General features: G+C 38.8%; 1 protein-coding gene across 1 annotated transcript in view; it reads left to right on the top strand.

Moving 5' to 3' along the window:
* JAZF1 (JAZF zinc finger 1) overlaps nucleotides 1–20,345 on the top strand; it is a 188,834-nt gene that overhangs the window by 84,021 nt on the left and 84,468 nt on the right. Inside the window, exon 2 of the mRNA XM_038129259.1 lies at nucleotides 19,630–19,702. Within this exon, the coding sequence (XP_037985187.1) occupies nucleotides 19,630–19,702 (73 nt within the window). The remainder of the gene's footprint in view (nucleotides 1–19,629; nucleotides 19,703–20,345) is intronic.

Genomic DNA, 20,345 nt, shown 5'->3' with positions numbered 1-20,345 from the left:
ACTTCCATTTTCTGTTTCAGAAGTGTTTTTAATTATATCCTTTCCACATCTAAACCATTTGGACTGGGGTTTTTTGTGCTCAGTGTCAGCTCATGGATGCATTCTTTGTTCCTGAGTTTTAAGAAAAAGCTTCGTGTGGTTTTCAAAGAAAATTAGGAAAAACTGTGTTTCCCTAGCGTGAAAGATATTATACCCATTTCATTCAGATGATCCATATCTCTGTCTTGGAGCAAGTTTTAGAACTTAAGAGAGGTGAAAGTGAATTCTTTTTAGTGAAAATTGTTCAAATTTAACAAGGTTACAGTATCTGGAAATAGTTCATTATTTTAGCATAGTAGATGTTTGTAATGAGACTGTATAAGAATTCTTTATGTTTACCAGAGGCTGTTTGTTGAAGAGTTTGAAAGATTACTTCCTAGCAACTCTTTTGATAAGCTGCTGAAATCTCTGGGAAGGGAAACCTGAAAGTTTTCTCTCTTTGTTTCTCTGACCAAGAATGAGAGTGAGCACAAACTGGCTTTAGGGACTGCTGACAGGTGAGGAGAGAAGGAAAGGAGGCAAAGCTTTTCAAGATTGGGTTTAAAGGAGAACAGAGGTCCAAGGAAAAAGTCCAAGGTTTGAATTTAGTTTACTGCTTTTGAAGTCATGGTCTATGAGATCTGTAGAGCTTCCAAATTCTATAGAATCTTGATAGGTCCAGATTTCCAGATCAATCAAACTGGGCTGTGTGTATATATGTATAAATATATCTATATATATTTATACATATATATGTGTGTGTGTGTGAGTGTATAATATTATTTGATTTTTTTTATTATTACCTAAATAGGACAAAGCAAGTTGTATTTTTCATTTGAAAATAAAAAACACATGACCTAGAGCTGTCAGGTTTACCCAACAGAAGGGCTTAGAACACAGACTATCTCCAATTAGTAACATTCTGTTTTCTAACTAAAATTTAAATTTATTTTTAAAAACTCAACACAAAAACTCTAAACATACCTGGTTTCAGATGTTCATTTTGTGTTACTAGGTATTCAGTATTAAAACTGATTTAGAATTTTGTCTGGTAGTTGATTTTTATGGTCCTTAGAATCTTTCCTCCTGTCTTGTATGCATACAAAGAAAAATGTATAGAATATGATGGTATTTCTAGCCTGTGTGTGCTTCATGGAGTAACTGTGAGGTCATCAAAGATGGTTGGGTGGAGTTTTTTCCCCCACCCATCAGAAAAGCAGCTCTCAGTCTGAGAGGTCAGTTGACTTGTGGATCTGTGTGGATCACAAATGACTTGTGGATCTGTGTGGAGTGTCATGAAATCTGTTCACATTTAATTGTGCATACTCAGTGAGAAACACTGCTTATTGAAGAATTTCTGAACAATACACAAACTGATTAAAAGAATAATCATCAGTGCATTTTTCAAAGTTGTCTAAAGATATTTGATTCCTCTGAATTTACATTAAACTCATTGCTTGAAGGTGTTTTTTCAGTGTAAGAATACTTCATGATTTTGTGGCACATGAAAGTTTATAACATAAACCATAAATCTCTCTACACACACCCACACCCTCCAATATAAAATAAATGAAACCCGAAGGTTAGATGCAATAACACCCATTACTTATGCAGACGTATCCATAACAACTAGTACTTACCTAGTGCTTTCTGCTTGAGGATGATGAGCCTATATATACACTGGTTTTTCTCATCAAGTCATACTGTATGCCCTATGTTTTCATAAAACACTGTAATTGGAAATAGTCTGACAGAAGCCTTCCAAGTCTTCATCTTGGCAATGAATCTGGCTGCAAAGTGATTCTAGTTGTACGAAGCATTTGAAACTGTTTATCTCTCACTGCATGTATTCATTGATATGTTTGTATTTCTTCAGTGTCTCCTCCAGGCCTGTAAAATTCTCTGCAGTGTTTCAGCAGATATTTTGCCAGGAATATGACCGTGAACTCAAACTGAGTGCTTCTTTTTTATTTTCAGGGTGGTAGTGGTGGTTTTGGGTGTTATCCTCCCCACCCACCCCGATCACTCTGTGTTAGCGGCTCCAAGCACTTGTGGATGATTGAATGTTTGGATGCATGCAGTGACTAGAGTTATACACATTCTCTTGTGTTTTCTCCTCAGTGTTGTATACCTTACAGCCCGAGTTCTTTCTTTATTTGGTACCCTGATGCAGCCAGAGAGCTGTGGTCAATGGCTCTACATCCAGGCTGAGGCTGCTGATGGATGGTGTCCTTCAGAGCTCTGTCCTGGAACTGGTGTTTAATATGTCAGTGGCAGAGAGTGTGATCAAGCACACCCTCAGTGAGTTTGCAGATGATGTGAAGCTGAATGGCACAGCCGTTGTCTCAGCCTGGAGAAGACAAAGCTCCAGGGAGACCTCACTGCAGCCTTCCACTACTGGTAATAACCAAGGCAATTGGCACTTTGTTTCTGTTGGAACTGTGAAAAAAAGTAGTTTTATGGGAAGATTTTGAAGTATAGTTATGCTCGCATCTCACTGTAGATACTTAATTGCACCATCAAATATAATGTAGCCTCAGGAATCTTCTTTAATTTTATGCACAGCAAGCAGAAGAAGGTTTGAAGTGCAAAAAAGTAAAAATAAATGTGAATTGAGCAAAGAAATGAGTGTCAGGGCTGTTAGGCAGTCTGTGATTGAGCCGACCTTGAGGCCTTTGATCCTAGCCAGTGCAGAATATTTACTCTCTTATTTAAAATTGGGACCAAAAGTTACTTTGGTACTTAAAAATTTTCTTTAATGTAAGCTTTGTCATTATTGATAGTGGGCTAAAAGTAGTTACTATGCAATGCTTTTTCAAAGTGTTTTGTGACAGTTCTTTTTCATACTGGGCTTTAAACCTGAAGGAAAGAAGCTGGTCCTTTTATACCTGCACAGAAAACAAGACCTAAGACACATTGCTTGTGCTGGGGACCAGGACTGTGTCCAGACTTATTGTGTGAAGCAGAAAAGGATAGAATCATAGAATATGCCGAGTTGGAAGAGACCCATCAGGATCATCCAGTCCAACTCCTGGCTCTGCTTGCCTTCTTAAGGGTTCTGTCTTGCAGAAGCACAGCATAGCTTGTTACTCTCTCCACAGCCACCATTCCAGACAATGTGCTAGCTGGTAGGCTCCCTTCTTTGTTCACGTTGAACATAACTGGGTTTTACAGAGAGTGGGTTTTTGCTGATGGCATTCCTCTCACAGTGTCTCCAAGCAAGTCTCAGTGAAACCACTGAGCAATAAAATTGCAGCTATTGATCATTGCAGAGAATCGTGAAGTTCCTTTACTGGTCATGGCAGATACTACAATGTTCCTTTCCCATTCCACTCCAAACGTGCTCTTAAATAACCAGGTCTGATGAACAGCAGACGTAATTTGCTTGGGCAACTACAGCTGTTGTTGAGTTAGAGAAAAAATAGTCTAGTTTCCTTTTTGGTAAATTAAGTAATCAACTGGATATTAAGAGCCATTGATTTCATATGAGAAAAGAAATGGATTAGCAAAGACCTTTCTCATGCCTGTTTGAGGAAGAGCCGGTGTGTGGGATCCTCAGGCCTCTAGTCAGCAGGCTCATCCTTCTGAGTAATACCTCAAACTCTACCCCCACTGTTAACTTGACATGCATTAATAGCAATGGGGAGATGAGGTCTGGAGATGTCCTTCAACTCAGATTTTTGACTTAATTCAATAACATCACATAGGAGATCAAGAAACAGTTAAAGCCTTTTGTTAAGAGCTGAATTCTTTCCTCGTGGGTCTTGGTGGCTTGATCTGTTAATTAAATAGTTCATACAGGTCTTTTCCATCTCCTATAATAGAACCTAAATTTGAAGCAGCTATTTCACAGCTGTCTAGTGTTCCCAAGAAAGCCTTGCTACTGTCTGAAGCTGTTCAAAAGTGTATTGAAAAGAATTTATGATCTTGGTTCCTATGCAGCTGGAATAGCTTTTAATATTGCAAAACATACTGATTTATAATCTTAACTGGTAGCTGCAGAGAGAAGGCCGTTTATTGCATGGGCATGGAGAATGAGCTATTGTATTCCCAGCAGACACTACCTCAGGCTGCAACATGACTGTAGTGCAGTCTGCCTCCAGCCATCCCTCCCTGTCCCAGTCCCCTCTGATGATTTATGCTGATGGATGGTAGAGCATGCTGTACCTTCCTGTGCTTTCCTTCCACAGTCCACCAGATTTCTTCCCATTGAAGTAAGATTGCAAGGGGTTGTCAGACTCCTTGGGTCTCATCCTGTACTGGGAATGATATGCCTGTACTTTCATACTGGAAAGTCAGTCTTTACCCCAGTGATACAACAGCAGAAAAACTGACATTTTGACTGCTCGTAGGAAATTTCTGCTTATCAATGCAGGGAGCATTTTTGACAGCTGGCAGTCTGGTGCATTTATTGATAATCAATTCATTAAAGTTTTTTCCAAGTGTGTAAGGAAGAAGAAGAGAAATATAGTTATAGATGTAAGCAATTACCTCATCAAACTGATAAGTTTGTCTGCTGAGCTGATGTAGTGGACAGCCTCTGGTAAGGAGTGTCTTCAGCTTTTTATCATTCCACCAAATCGTAGGACTCCATTGCCCCTTTCAAAACAAAACCAATAAACCTTCAACCCTAGAATCGTACATTAGTACTTGGCATGGGCAAATTTCAACTAGCAAGAAAAGAAATCATGTTTATATACTTTTATTTGTTTGTTTTGGTTTCAACTCCCTTCTCTTCCACAGAAAGAATAAAAACAAAAGAGAAGTTATTAATGTTTCTGGCTTCAGGGGTGGTGCTGACATGGGAACCCTTGAACAATATGCAGCTTTTCCTTTGTTATGGGGCATTTCGAAGCATCTTGTCTGCAGTTCATTGCCAGACAATCTCGGTCTCCTGCTGTGGTGGTTTGTTTAAGGTGTTTATTTTCCAGCTCTTTAATTCATGCCACCTTCCCCACGGTTTTCTGTCATAGAAGATGTTTGTCTTCATTTTGAGTAGGCTATTAGGTAGTCTACTGACTGCAATGGAAAACTTTAGAGCTAGAATAAATTATGGAGGAGTTGCAAGGCATTTCTCTGCTTCTCTCTGCAAATCAACACCGCTCTGTAAAGGGTGAGCACACTGACACTGCATTAAGGAATGAATATTAGAACTTCCAAAAATCCAAACTGAATGGAGAGGGAGATAATTCACACAGCCTGAGCAGGTGGGATTAGAGACAGGAGGATGGAATAGAAAAGGCTTATTGGAGGGGCAGGAAAAATGCTTTGGAGGAGGGGGAGCATTATTGCTGGTGGTCTTAATTTCTCTTGTAATTCAACCACCATACTTGCACACCATGTTAGTCCATTATAAAAGAGTTCAAAGCAATTTTAATTAAATATTGTGAATTATTAGTTATATTGTTGTATTGTCTTGATGCTAGTCTGCAGGTGTCTGTTGAACCTGGAGAAGTATTTCATTGCCACTTGGGTTCTTTTATTAGTTTGTTTACAAACAGCTAACCAAAGAAGCTCTTCCTCTACAGAAATGGGCCATACCTTTTAAAATAAGCCTTTGATGGAAATGTTTTAAAGGGTTTTGTTAAACTTTTAGAACTATTTATCGAGAAGAGGGAAACAGACTAAAAACAGGAAGCGCCTGCTGTCGCAGGTAGTAACAGACTTGGAAAGGTGATGTTATTTTTCTGATGGTATGTGCCATTTCACTTGTAAGGTCCTTACTGTAATATGGGGGTTTTAAAGTTGAAAGTGTCTTTTTCTATAGACTGATAGTCTTTTGAGGCCAAATTATTTAATGTTCTTAAGAGGATTTTACAAAATTTTGTTTACAAATAACTAGAACAGAGTAACAGCGTAGCTGAATAAATATTGGGACAAATTAATCTGAGTTTAAATTGTCCTTAAATTCAGCATCAGAACCTTTATCTACTGTCTCCCTCTTATCATACCCCTTTAATAATTTTGGTAAATGTATGTTGTGCTTTTTGTTTCATACTTGGGTGTTGATCAGAAGAGGAACAGTACAGAATAAAAATTGTATTAAGATTTATTGCTGTAATAATTGATCATGCTGTCAACTCCTAATTGTTAATTAATTGCTATTTAGTAGTTACAGTAGTAGAATTTAGAAGGTACTATACCATCACTTCAGAAAGAAATTTTCTTTGTAAGCTACTGACTGTAAAATTAGCAGCTGGATTGTTTAGAAGAATGTGCATCTCTTTTTTGGTTATTCTGAAAGGTGTGCATATGTACAGTAGGTATTTTAGTATCGTGATCTGAGAAGGCCTTGCTTGAATGTCCCCCTTTCCTCCCTACCTGTTTCTAAGTTCTTCCTGATTCTAATTACTTATAATGCATAAGAATAGCAAAATTACTGGTGTTCTGGGAATTCTAAATGCTCCGTTTTTCAAATGACTAAATACAATAAACTTGACGCTGTTTTGAAACAGGGCTGTTTTTCAGGGCTATTGTTCAAAGTTACCCTGAGCTAGGAGTGAGGCATTTCTTGTCTACACTATCACATCAGAAATAAACAACATTTCAAACTCACATGCAAAAATGAGGTGGTTTTTTTACATAATTCAGTGCAATGAGAAATTTTACTCTTTGTAGGAAATTTTCTCTTTCATATCTTTTTTCTTACCTTTACTTAATTAAAACTGATTTCTGACATACCAGTGCATTTACTAGAATGCTTGATCCCTTAGACATTCCTGAGCAGAAAATGAGCTTTCTCTACTGAGAAGCCTGCCTGAGCTTGACTTGTGTGAACCTGGAGCACCACTTTCACCTGCAAAAAGTGCAATGCCCTTCTGTTGCTTTCTGTTACATCAATCATTAAGGAAGTACAGAAACTTCGGGCTTACATGAATGCCAGGCAATACTGTGGAAGCCAAAGAATGGCATGTAATTTTTTGTGAGCTTTTATAGTGAATATTCTTCCTGTTGTCATCATTGTAAAGACCTTTTTTATTATTATGGTCAGCTAGCTTTGTATTCATTGGTGTCACTATTTGATTAATTATTCTATATTCAAAACCTATGTGAGGGCAAAGATAGTGTGAGAATTTTGAAGGAATTGGTAACTTCTTGTACTTCCTATGTGCTCACACCAGGCAATTTTTTCAATTTTTTGTTTGTTTTGGTTGGCTGGTTTTTGTTGTAGGGATTTGGGGGGTGGGGGGAGTGTTTGCTTGTTCAGAGGGGATTGTGGGGGTGTTTTTTGTTTTCTCTCTTGGATGCTGCATGGTTTTAATTGGGATAACAAAGTAAAATTAGAATGCGTAAGAACATGCCATGATCTTAGAACATCTTTGATTATTGAGCTCATCTATATCCTTAACTCTCTGCTTAATGTTGATATCTTTAAGCTTATAAAATTTTTTATTTTCTGTTTTAAACTGACCATTCACCTTTTGGTTTTATTCTCTCTCTGCAAATCTCAGTTTATGAGCGGTTGCATGAGGGTAAAACCTCATCTTTATCTTTGTGCTGTATGGGTTCAGACCATCCTGCCATGTGAGAGATCACATGGCAGGATCCAGTTCTAGTGGAGCTTTGAGGCTTCACCCATTCCCTGCTCTGCACAATCCTGTCCTTTATAAGAGCTGGACTGAGATGGCTAGATTCATTCAATGGAGGGCACCAAACCCCTTGCTACACTTGGTGTCCCAGTGGCTGGGGATACTGGAACTCATTCACTAACTTCAGTGCATGAAATAATCTATTTCACCTTCTTAGTTCTCAAGATAATTTGAGATTCTCTTTCAAAAACAGATGTCAAAGGTACAAAACGGCAAAGGTTCTGCTCCACTGCTAATACTCCAGGGAAAATAAAATAGTCTTGTTGCTCAAGCTTGATTGTTAACAGTGCTTAATGTTTTTCTCATATGCCAGTTGCTGTTATCCCAATAATTGAGTCTTAGACTGCCAAAAGGCGCTGTTTGGAGATAACTATTTCACTTAAGTTCACTGACAGTCAGTTTGCAGAATAATAGATTTTTCATCTTAGAGTATTAGGCTCACATTTGTGGACTATTTTCAGTGATGATATCTTCCCCTTAAAGTGGGGGACACCCCCACACCACACCCTCACTCCCTTTGGGAAAGGGATATATGATATGTATTTTTGTGCGTTTCTTGTCCCTGCAAAGTAGGCTTGTTGCTGGGTGTTTCACGTGTAGCTCTGATGACAGATCTGGAGTTGTTCATGGCCTTGGATGAGGAATATTAGTGGTGAAATGATTCCCAGTGAAATAAAATAATGAAATTATGTAAGACACAGTATTTACCAACGCATTTTGGAAGAAGACATTTCAGGAAAAAGGTTAGCTGAGCACCTGGTGTTCTAACGCATCTGGTTCCTGTCCATGCTCCACCTGGCATGGCTGCTGTCTTCTGGAGCTTCTTTTGAGTAACACTAGGTAATTATGCTCTTCCCTTCTTCCTTACAAGAAATGGCTTAGTTCTGTGCACTCCCTAGCAGCAGGAAGCAAAGATTAGGAATCCTGTCTCTTACAAGACTGCAGTGTAGTAGCACAGAAGATAAGCTGCTTACAGTAATTTTAGTGACTCACAGGAAAAATATGTTTTGTTTCCTCCTCATACAGTCCTCCCTTAAAATAAACCAAAAAATCCCTCAACCACTGTTTGCAGAGGAGAGAAGACACGGTATTAAACTGAGAGTAAAATGCTTTCTTTTCTCATTGCTGGTAAAGATGAAGAGGTTGAACTGGTAAAACACTGGCTGTGCTGCTTCTAGCAGTTCATATTAGTGTTTCCAACCAAAATTAGAGGTGGCCAGTTTCCAGTGACACTTGGAAATTTAGTGCTGTGTTGATAGTCTGAAATGGAGATCCTCTGGCATTGCAAATGAAATATGTGCCACTGCAGTTCAGTTGTGGTTTAACTGGTCATGGAGTTGGGATATAATCGTATTATTTTAACTCCTGGAGATCATTACTACTTTGGGAAATAAAACCCTCAAGCATCAGAACTGTCAAGATATATATTTTTTGAAGTTTTATATAAAGTAATACTAGGTTTTATTTATTTTTGAATGTTTAGCCAGGTTTTCTTTATTAACACTAGATGAGAACACGGGTTTGAGTATTTGAGTAATATTAATTTGAAGGTCAAACACAAACCTATAAATTTTAGATTTTCTTAGTAGGAAAACTAGCTGTTTTGAAATAACTGCTTCCTTTATGCCAAACTGTTTATCCTAAAATATGGTCTTAAGCATGTACTCACCTCACATTGAAAAAACAGAGCCTTGTGGTTTATGTAAAGATTGTTCTTCAAACTAGTAGTTACCAAGTTTTGCCCAAAAAAGGTCAAACTTCCCAAAGGATTTGCCCTAACAAGTCCTGGGTTCTCACAGAAACCCACAGAATTCAACCCTCAATCAATCAATTATCTATAACTCTAAAAATTTATTTCCTTATAATTTTGGCAAAATGGTAAGAGCAGGATGAATGCTCCTCATTCTTCTTCTTTTTTGGTGTCACTTTCCAGATGTACTGGGTAATGATGTGTTTGACCTTAGAGAGGGGAGAAATGTGTGAAACACTGGAAATGGAGCAGTTTAACTGGATACCTAGAAATTCTGCAGGCAGGGCTGGGTCCACTCCTTTTCCTCCACTCTCTCCAGTCTGGCAGTGTGGGGAATTACAAACTCTTTACCCCCCCAGGCAGCCCAGTACCAAGTCACCTGCAGGGAGTCACAGCCATGTGACTGGCATCAGGAGCCATCTGGGGACTTTGCTGGCATCAGGAGCCATATGGGAGGTGATGATACAGCCACGCTGCCCAGGAGTCCTTCAATCCAACAAAAGTGATTAAAAGGATCATTGAGCTGGTGTGGGCAGTGCTGCAGGTCATGAAAGTGGTTTGATCATTGTTTCAGTACAGAATAGCCTCCTTAGATCATTAGTTAAGTTTTATTTTAATTGATTTTGGGGACCTTCCCTGATCTGAGTGAATGCCTTTCCGCAGTACACGAGTTTTTAAAACTCTGAGCCAAAAGAGACATCATAGTGTGGTGAGGAATAAAAATGCTCATTTCATTACTGAAATGGGATAATTTTAGAGATTACTAATGATATATGTTATGTCCTGTGTGCTTGACTGTTAAGTGCAAATGGACCTTTTATTTACTCTCCAGTGGCATATCGTGAGGTTATTTGACTTGAATTAAATGTTGTAAAGTTCTGTGAAAATGGCATTCTAATTTTTCTCTATGTCAAGCTTCATTAAGTGTATTTGCACTTAGAAATTGCAAGCAAGATGTTAACATTTCAAATGCTTAAAAACTGAATATTTAAAAAGTAAAATTAAATAGCAGCAGTCCCGGAGTTTGTTTTTTTTCCTTCTCTAAGGGACATTTCCAGCACTGCTTATTTCTTGTTGATTTGATTCATGAATATTTTGTCTATCAAATAAATACATTAATGATTGCATTTGGTTGCAGCAATAATTGTGTGTTTCAAATGAAAACTAATTAGCATAGTAACTGGAAAAGCATCATGGCATATGAAGTGTGCATGCAGTTCATTACATCTGAAAGATCACAAAGACCTTTTTTTTTGGGATTTGTTGCTTTTCAGCCAGTTACCAGCAATTATGTTCTGTTTGAATAGAAATTAAATAGCTGATTTACAGCATTACTCTTTTTATGCTGAGGCATGAGCTACTGAGATTGAGGGTGTCTTCAATCACAGTGCACTAAAATATTTTCTGAAAGGGTTAGAGTTATACCCTCCTACACAGCTCTCTGTCTTGTAGTTGCTGCTGGAGATTTGTTTGGGTTTTCAGAGGAGAAGGTGATAGGAGGAGATGACTTAAATTTGGGTTGATTGGGTTGCCATTCTCGGTGCCAGCCTGTTCAGGTGTGCCAGAGGTCTGAGAGGGCCCTCGAGGACTGGGCTCTTCCTCCAGACAGCACCACTCTAAAAGGGACCTGGAAAGCCCACAGCTGGAATGTTTTATACTACTCAGCCTCAGTTAATGCAAATTATTTTGGGGACATAGAATTGGAATGTTCTGTTAATTTATCTCTCATAAGGATTTCAAGAGTAGCAAAGCAATACATGTTCAAATAAACAGATAAAAGCATGAGTAAATTGATCAAGTGTTTGGTTTGAGAACTTCAGTTTTTATTTTTGTGTTATTGGTATATAATATATGGTACTGTAAAGTTAGGCACACTCTCATTTTTCAATTTAATTGCCTGTTTGAAGGCAGCATGATAAATCCAAAAGTTGCTTTCAGCAACTGAGGAGCACTGTGGTCACTTACTATTGTGCAATAATTACCTTAATTGCAGAAATTAGAATATTTACAAAATATTCAGGATCCTTGACTGGACTCCATGCATTCTTTCTCTTTTCTATTCTCCATATCTGAAATTACCTTTTCTTGCATATGGTTATGTCACAATTTATTTTTTTTCAATAAAAGATGTTTTTCAGGTTTGCAAACCCTTCAAGTTTGTTTACTTGGCTGTTTGGTTTTTAAATGAAAAATAGAAAATGTCAAATGATCATCTCATTTGTGTTGCTAAAACACTTTTAGTAACTGTGCATTAAATTAATACATGTGAAGCTGTAATCAGAACGCTGTTTCTCTGGACAAGATAAGGGATGGCCATTATTTTTAAAAGTTCACAGTCTGAATTAAATAGTGGCAGCTTGCAAGGGTGAAACAGGTTTGCTCCAATGTAGTGTTATATAAAAGGTTCTATTCTACTGTAAGATCAAAGCACAGGCTTGTTTCTGTGTAGGTTATCTGAAATACCATGTGTTATTTTATCACCCACCAAGATACCATTTTCTCACATGACAAAACCCTGAGTTCATGTGTCTCACAGGGGTTGTGTTACAAAATGGAATTTCAGTTGTGTTAGTCTGAGTTAGTGAATGGATGCTGTTGGTTGTGGTGTTCTCAGAGGTTTTTGTGCTTTAGTTTTCAATGGTTTTTTGCTTTTGAACTTCTCTGACCCTTTTTTATTCTCCCTCTTGCAGTGGTGTCCTCTGATTGCATCTTAGAGGTTCTGTATTCATTAAGACTCAGTGAAGCAAAAATGCTGGGAGTGCTGTCCCTGGGATCATGGTGTCTTTCCAATGAAGAGGCAGTTTTTACAAATTACCATTTTCCTTGGGAGCTCCACAAGGACTGCCTCACTTCCTTGGGAGGTGCACCAACATGAAGGGGCCAGTGTGTGCTAATCCAGGGTGTTAAGTCAGCAGCTGCTGCTTTGCCTTCCAGCTGCCTGTGTGTGCATTCCCAATTTATACTTGTTGGGTTTTTTTACTGAGGCAGCCTCCATTTAAATAAACCTTCTGTTTGACATTTCCTTTTGCTAACCACTTGTCTACATGTGTAATATGTAATTTGCAGTTATTAAGATTAATGAGAACCTTTTTGTGCTTGAAGGCTTTAGGAGAAGTCCACAGCAGTTCAGCTTTTGGGCTGTGACTTCTGAGGCTTTACCTTGTCATTGGACTGCATTGTTCTCCTGCTGTAATGCAGCGATTGCAATTGCTCAGTTGCTGTGTGGGAAGTCCACAGGCCTGGGCTGAGCACCAGCCCAACAGAGCTGTCCCCCAGCTGGCCAAAAATCCTGCAGTTTCATGACCTTCTTGTATTACTTATGTAACCTGTGTCTGTAAGGGTCTCTTTTTTCATGGCTTCATGCACTTAAGTACAATTTGATGGGGGAAATAAACTGTTTGCAGCTAACTGAGAAATATTTGCAACTCTGGGATAGACCAAGCAGGCAGAATTTTGTCCTAAAACATATTCCGGAGCCTCTAGCATTCACCAAAACTGTGAAGTTGACATAAGTACAGTGTTTTCTTGTTTGTACTTGCCTGAATGTAGCTTTCTTAGTCATCTGTTTAGAGAGCTAAGTCATCTCTAAGAGCTTATCGTGGAAATGTGAAAGTTTGGTATCGGATCTCTTTCACACATTTTGATAAGTCCATCTCTGTGGCATTTAACACCTTGATCTTGGAAAGAACCTAAACTTGTGCTTGAATAGTAAAGGTGTTCTTGAATTCCAGATTTAAAACTCTTGCAGAATCAAATTTATCTTCCAGTGTTCTGTCTTTGAAGTGAAGAGCATAATCTCCTTTTTGAAGATGAGGAGATTTTTTTTTTCTGTTAAAGATATAATTAAGGAACTGTGTTAATTTGACTGTGGTTTGGTGGTTTTTGGTTTTTTTTTATTTATAAGAAGACATGAATGACACTGCATTTGGAATTGATACTGTGAAACTCATAATGGTTTCCTTGTAATGGAGGTTTAAGATGGGGACCAATTTCCAGTAACATTGAATTTATCTATTTCTGGCTTTTTAAGCTATATCCACATAGGAACAATTGCAGACTTTTGAGGAAGCCAACAGAAATATTTGCCTTGGCATCATTAGTGAAGCGAGCCAGTTTCAAGGGAAGTGTAGGTTTTAATTAACTAGCTGAGCTGACTTATATCAGCCAGTTTCAAGGCCAAGTGAAATACAAGACAGGCACTCAGTGAACCTGCTGGTGGGCGAGCAGAACGTGTGTAGGGATGTTCTGGCAAAGTCAGGTTTGAGTCTGGGGAACCTCTGTGTTGGCAGTTTACCCCAGTGTGATCTTGCACAAAAAGGTGAGATTATCATTAACATGTCCAAGTGACTTGGGAGAGACTTGTAAGTCCTTGGTCCTTGCAAATATGTGCTTTTAAAATCCTTTTAAAATCCTTTGCAGGGCTGTTACTTTCATTACATTAAAGGTATTTTGTTACTCTTTTAGAGATTAAACTGAAATGGAAATAAGGCCCTTGGGTTGGCAAAGGGAGTTTTGCCTTTTTGCTTTTGTTGTAACTATTTTGTATAAAATTTATATGACTTACAGAAGACATATTTTTCAAACGTAAGTCTTTTTAAGATATGGACATCCCTAAACCCTTCTCTTCAAAAAGTAATATCTGCAACATCAGAGAACTGTCTTGTACTTCTCACCAGAGGCTCACTGGAGCTCACTGAGAGACCTTGTTTGTTAGGCTGAAATTTGTTCCCCAATAATCACCCCCACACTCAATTAGCATAGTACCCCCTATGACAGAGATGGATAAAATGATAAGTATCAGCCATAAAGAAGCTACTCAGGTTGTTAGTGTGTGAAATCTATTGGAGGATTACAGGTACCAAAAATTTTGACAGTTCTGCCACTGCATTTGTAAATGACTAGGGATTCATGTCTCCTTCTTCAGGCACCTGGACTTCTGTCAATCTTGACCTCAACCTCTTTTGTTAAATGGTGCCAGGGTGGAGTTAGAACAGTACTGGCCAGTTCATATCCAAGATGTTGAAGAGCAGTATAATTTTTACCACCTTTAGGTCATTTTTTTTTCTTCTGAGACTATCTTTTCCACTTTGGTAGTGACCTTTCCTGGTCCCCGTAAGAAGAAAGCTTGTGGTTGTAAAATAATGCCACTGGAATTTGTTAGCATTTTGTAAGGTGAAAAGTGATCTTTCACACTGATTTAAAACCAGAGCTCTTATGAAAGTGAAGTTGCTTCTGATAAATTTCTTGTATCTTGTAGGGTAAAAACTTATTGCTGCTTTATGTACAGTGAAGATGTGGCATGCATTTTTGTGCAGAAATATTAATTTAGAACCAAGTTATATAATTGAAGACTGTGCTTATACAGGAGGTGTATGCCTTTGTTTATTATTTGCTCTCTTTAAAATACTTTGCCAGGATTTTGCAGTGCTTTCAGCTGCAGGTTGTTTCTGTGTAGTGAGGTGATTCAGTAATCGTAGCATGCTTCAGTAGTCAGTGATTTATTTTGTTAGAACACACTCCCCAGAAAATGCCTGGCTTTGTGTGAACAGTTCAAAGATGGCTCAGTGCAATTTATGGTCTCTCAGCCTTAATTATACACTCATAGTACTTGTCTGGTTGTCCAGTATTAAGCAGGTTGTGGAATGAGAAATTGGAGGGGTCTAATCCTGCAGATGACTGATTAATTCTGTCTCTCTTATGGATGTCAGCATCCACACTTCAGTCTTTTAAATAGTGAGGAGCTGGGATGGAGAGCAAAATTCTGGAGTAGTTAGTATAAGATAAAAATTTTATTTTAATAATATTTCAGTTAAAAAAGAGAAAAAAATCTAGCACCATAGTAAATAGGGAGGACGTAACTTAAAACACTCTCACAACATTACACAAAGTAATTCTTCCCACTGTGGAATGAAATCAGTGGCACATAATGTTTATAAGAAGAGACAAGTAATGAAGGCAGCTAATGTACAGCAGCTGGCAACTAGTTCTACCAGATTTAAAGTGTGGCTGCAAAACCAGTGAAGTAGTGAGCCTTGGATAGCCCTTGTTAATTCAGGAACTGAGGGTAGTTAGTTAAAGTAATGTTAATCAACCAGTCCCCTCAAATTCTCAAGTAGTTTTTGTGTGTGTGCTGGATATTTTTCTCACAAGAAAGGGAACTCAGCTCAGCCCAAAGTTATATTGCTTAAATATTTTCAAGAAGAAGTTCGTCATTTGTGAGTGTTTAAGCCATTATAGGTGTCTCCTTTGAAACTATTTAGGCTACTTTTGGCTGACTTTGGCCAGTCTGTGTGAGTTTGAAGAAGCATGAACTAAACATGTAATGTTATAAAGGGCCATTTTTGTGAGATTGACAACAGATTTTTTTGTCTCCCTTGCTCCTCATTCCTGAGTCAGATCAAGTGAGAGCGTTGGCTGATGCATAACGTCCTGGTCAGTGGGGCTGCACGTGTTCAAAGACATGCTTTGGGCAGCATATGTGGTATTAGAAAACATTGGTGGTGTCTGTATAAATGTGCCTAGGCATGAGAAAAGCAGAGTGCTGGAAGTCCAGGCTTGAAGGTTCAGCATCAGGGAATACTGCTGCTTTATCTCACTGTAGCTGCACATGCTATTCCTTAAAAAAGAAAGAAAAAAAGTGCTAATCACTGGGGTATTTTTATCAAGTTTGAGATGGTTGTGATCTTTTTGTAGTTGTTAACAATGTATATCACTCTGCTCAAAAAAGTGCTGACTAACAGCAGGAATGTAAGTGGAGACTGTCTAAATTTGAAGTAAAATACAATAAAGGGGGTGGAGGGGGTCAGGCAGGGGCAGAAGGAAAGAGGGCAGTCCAGGGAATGAATTGCATCTATGTGCAGTCCTGTAGTACAAGAGTGAACGAGTGGTTATCAACATCTCCATGGAAGTTTTAACTTGTTCTTGTGTTGGCATGTTTTGAGAGGGGAGCATAACAGTGAAAGCAGTAGAGAGCGATGGAGGGCAGGATATATAGGAAGAATTGGAGTTAGAGGGGGGCAGGAAAGAGGAAAGGCACTGTCTGAGGCTGGGCAGAGGAAGAGGGAAGTGGTGGGCCAAATGTGCATGTGCCTGGATAGCATAGCCATGCAGGTTTTAGGTGAATGCAGAGGGGCTGCCAGTGTGCCCCTTCATGCCCCTCCACTGGGGAATGACTGTGTCAGGGCCCCAGGGCTGCTGCCATTTGGTACAGCTGTTTCTCCTCCCTTCTGCTCTTCTCTGAGGGCCTCACTGTGGCCCCAGAACACGTTTATGTGGGGTCTTTCTTATATTATAGCTGAGAAGAGAAATAGTACCCAGCAGTGTTATGGGTAGTTCCTGCTGCAGTGCAGAAGTGAATGCAGCATACTTATGACTGGCAACCCAGCACCTGGTTGCAAGAGGAATAAAAATGTGTCAAGCATTCTAAGTGCTAAATTCATACAAGATTTTTTTACCATGGCTTGGATTATTTTGTGGAATCGGTATATACAGCATAATTGACTTTAAAAATGTGTGAAGTCTGATACATGGAGGGGGAAGGGATAGATAGATCGAATAGAATCTGCATTGTGCTTGTCGTGTGACAGGCAGCACCTACTGAGAGACAGGAGTCTGCTTTCTCCAGGTGCCAGCAGGCAAATTGCTCTCTGCTTTGATAACACATTCCCACAAAAGTTATGGGGCTTTTGGTTTTTGTCTTTGTATTTTCATCTTCAGCTGGTGTTATGGGGAGCCGCTGGCAAGCTGTGGGAAGGGTGGTGGACTCTCCATTAGAGCCCTTCCTTGTTCTCTCCCACAGATAATGTGCAGCACTCTGATGTAAACCAGCCCCAGTTTTGTCTCCTTCAGTCACAGAAACAGTTGTTTATAGGTGGAGGTTAATCCCCTTTAAGAACTGGATTAGCAAAGACATAGTCATTTAACCACAGATGCCTGAACTTGGGTTGCAGCTGATGCCTTACGTTTTAGCTTTCACATTTTTCAGATTCTGTACTGCCTTAGGGTGTGACTCTGAACTTCATGTAAAGTGTTAGCAAGTTCTCTGCACAGATAAAACAATTGTTAGACAAAGCAAACCTTTTCCAGCCCGAGAACCAAGGACACCATTGCAGCTTCAGGCCCATAAAGTAAAACCAGCAGACTGAGGAGAGCAGTCTGGGAGGATGGGAGCTCATAACCTGAAGCTGCAATTGGACAATTAACCCCAATATGTAAATGGACCAAAACTTACAAAAGTGTGAAAACTCATGACTGGTCAATCATCTTGGGTAGAGCCACAGCCAGGCTCCTGGACTGCGCAAAGTTTATCCTTTAAAGACCTTTTAATAAATACCTACTTTATTTCTTTAATTCTGTTCAGCCTCTGTTCCAGGAGCCTCTTTAGGCATCACTGCAGTTCTCAGATAGTCCTGGCTGGGATTAATGCCCTGCAGACATTCTGCATCGAGACAGTTCCATGGCAGGCCATGCACCACCGAGGTGTAAATCTAAGAGCGCTTGCCATGGCAGTGGTTGTATGCTTGGCCTGCTAAATGATGGTGGGTTTTATAGAAACAAAGGCAAGTAAAAGATCTGTGTATGTTGTGTGAATCTAACTTCCTCAGAAAAGTGAATTAGACAGCGTGGGAGATCACTGATGCTTTGCTGTCTTTGGTTAGCTTTATAGGGAATGTAATGCAATTACTGCAGAATTTCCCCAAGCACCAGCAAGATCTTTTCCTCTTAAGAACAACAGGCTTGGGTTTGCTGATTGGATTGGGACTCGCACTTTTATCCCTCTTCTCTGAACTTTCATAAGAGTTATTTATCTCTTCAGGGATATATTGATAAAGGCATGTTAGCAAACCCTGCAACCTAAGCTGTGCAGGAACAAGTGTAAGGAGAAAGATTAAGATCAGTCTGAGCTTTGAGAGGCAGATGGAGGATTCCCTTCTCCTTGAATAAAGACATTATCTGCTTCAGCAGTGGTGTGACAAATGCACCAACCCTCAAGCACCGTCCCCATTCAGTTCAGTTAAAAATCTTCCTTAAGCACAGCAGCAGAGACAGATTTCAAAATAATTGTATCATGTTTTAAACCCCCAAAAAACCACCAAAAGTGACTGATCAAGTCAAACTAATGTGCTTATCAAGATGATGAGTTTTTAAACATTAACAATGCTTAAAATCTCTAGGAGGAAGCAGGAACAATCAAAAATACGGGATTTGCTTGGAGTGCCCCATGCCTTTCCCCCCTCACCAAACACAAAGTAGATGGTTCTGAGAAATACAAGATGGAGAGCAGCAGTGCTGTGGGGAGCCATTTGGTAAAGGCAGTTTTTATTCTTGATAGTTAAAATGCAGAAGTTACACACAGAATTGCTTTTCAAGTAATGCATAAAACATCTTGTTAATGACTATAGTAATCTGCACAGGCAGGATGCACACTTTGCATTGGGAACTTTTGAAGACTATTTATGCTCAGCTCCTCAAGGTGCCTATCAACTTTGCCCTGCAAAGTTGTATTTGAAACTTCAAGTTATACTGAAACTTCAGTATAACCCTGGGTTTTGCTATAAGAATGCTATCTAAACTATGAACATACTCCCTTGGCTTTAGTTTCAAAAATTCAAACCAAAGCTCCTTTGTTAGATAAAAGCACAACTTAACTGCAAAGGACAATGGAAACAGTGATTGAAAACATATTTTTTCATTTGAGTGAGAAAGTTAGCACTTGAGGGAATTTGGATGTGTTTGCTTCGGGGCTTTTGGTGGGCAGTGCTCTGCTTGGCAAGCATTTTGCTTCAAGAGCATTTAATATGACTTTTCTGATTCAGAGCTTCAGAAAATAAGCTGTAGAGAATGGAGAGAACAAAATTCAAGAGATGCAGAAGAAAAGTCTCAAGACCCAACAGAAGAGATCTAATCACTCTTGGAACATCTTAAAATGTTAAAAGAGCTACATTTAAAAAGAAGCAAGCTTGAGCCATTTAACACTATAAATCATGGAAAGCAGTGAAAACTAGTATTTATGAGGGGGATTGTGAAAGCTTGTGTGACAGTTGGAAATTACATCACTGTTGATGTTTCAAATTCTTGCATAAAGTAATGCAATACTGTGTTTATGAATGAATCTGCGAGTGATGGAGCTGTGCTAAGTGTACTCTATGGATAAACTGGGTCGAGCTATTTTGTACCTCTTGTGTCCATTTAGGTTACTTTGCACCATTCAGTCCCCTAATTTCAGTGTAAATGCACAAAGCTCAATTCTGTGTATGTGTTTCTTTATTCCAGACACAGACCCACGTGTATTAGAAAAACAAGAACTTCAGCAGCCAACCTATGTTGCTCTAAGTTACATTAACAGGTAAGTGTAGTTATTTTTTTAGGTACTACTGATCTTGGTTTGCACAATAGATATTCTACCAGAATGGCATGCTTATGGATGCACTGTTTTGCATCATGGGACATGACACTATCATAACACCCGTTTTGGAAAAACAGTTGAATTAAAATTTAACTAAATTTTTAATGACTTTTGCACAGGGCACATGCAGCCCTTCAGCTGTAATGTTTAAATACTTAGGAATGAGGTTTTAGCTTTTGATGTTTTAGCTGAATCTCATGCCAAACAAGATAATTTTTCTTGGCTTAGTTTTCTAATTTATTGTACTTCACACAAGTGGGTAGAGAAAGATTTCACTTATGATTGAAAAAAGCTCTATCTGATAATAGTTCAGTATATAAACAGATTTTTTTACAGAACTTCAGAAGTTTTTCAACCACAATATATGTCTTTTTAAATCTTGCTTACCAGCCCTGTATAACCTAAAACTTTTGAAAGCAATTAAGAAATTAAACCATTTTTGAAGTACTTTTCTAAGTAACAGAGCCTCAGCTTTTCAGTTATTGACTGATGGTGGTACTGAAACCTCCAGGGCACTCCAGCATGGATTATTACTTTTTATACATAAAAGACCGGTTTGGTTTTTTTATTTTTGCTGTCTAGA

Source organism: Motacilla alba, chromosome 2 (assembly GCF_015832195.1).
Source record: "Motacilla alba alba isolate MOTALB_02 chromosome 2, Motacilla_alba_V1.0_pri, whole genome shotgun sequence".
Lineage (NCBI taxonomy): Eukaryota > Metazoa > Chordata > Aves > Passeriformes > Motacillidae > Motacilla > Motacilla alba.
This window is presented reverse-complemented; position numbering and strand designations above follow the sequence as displayed.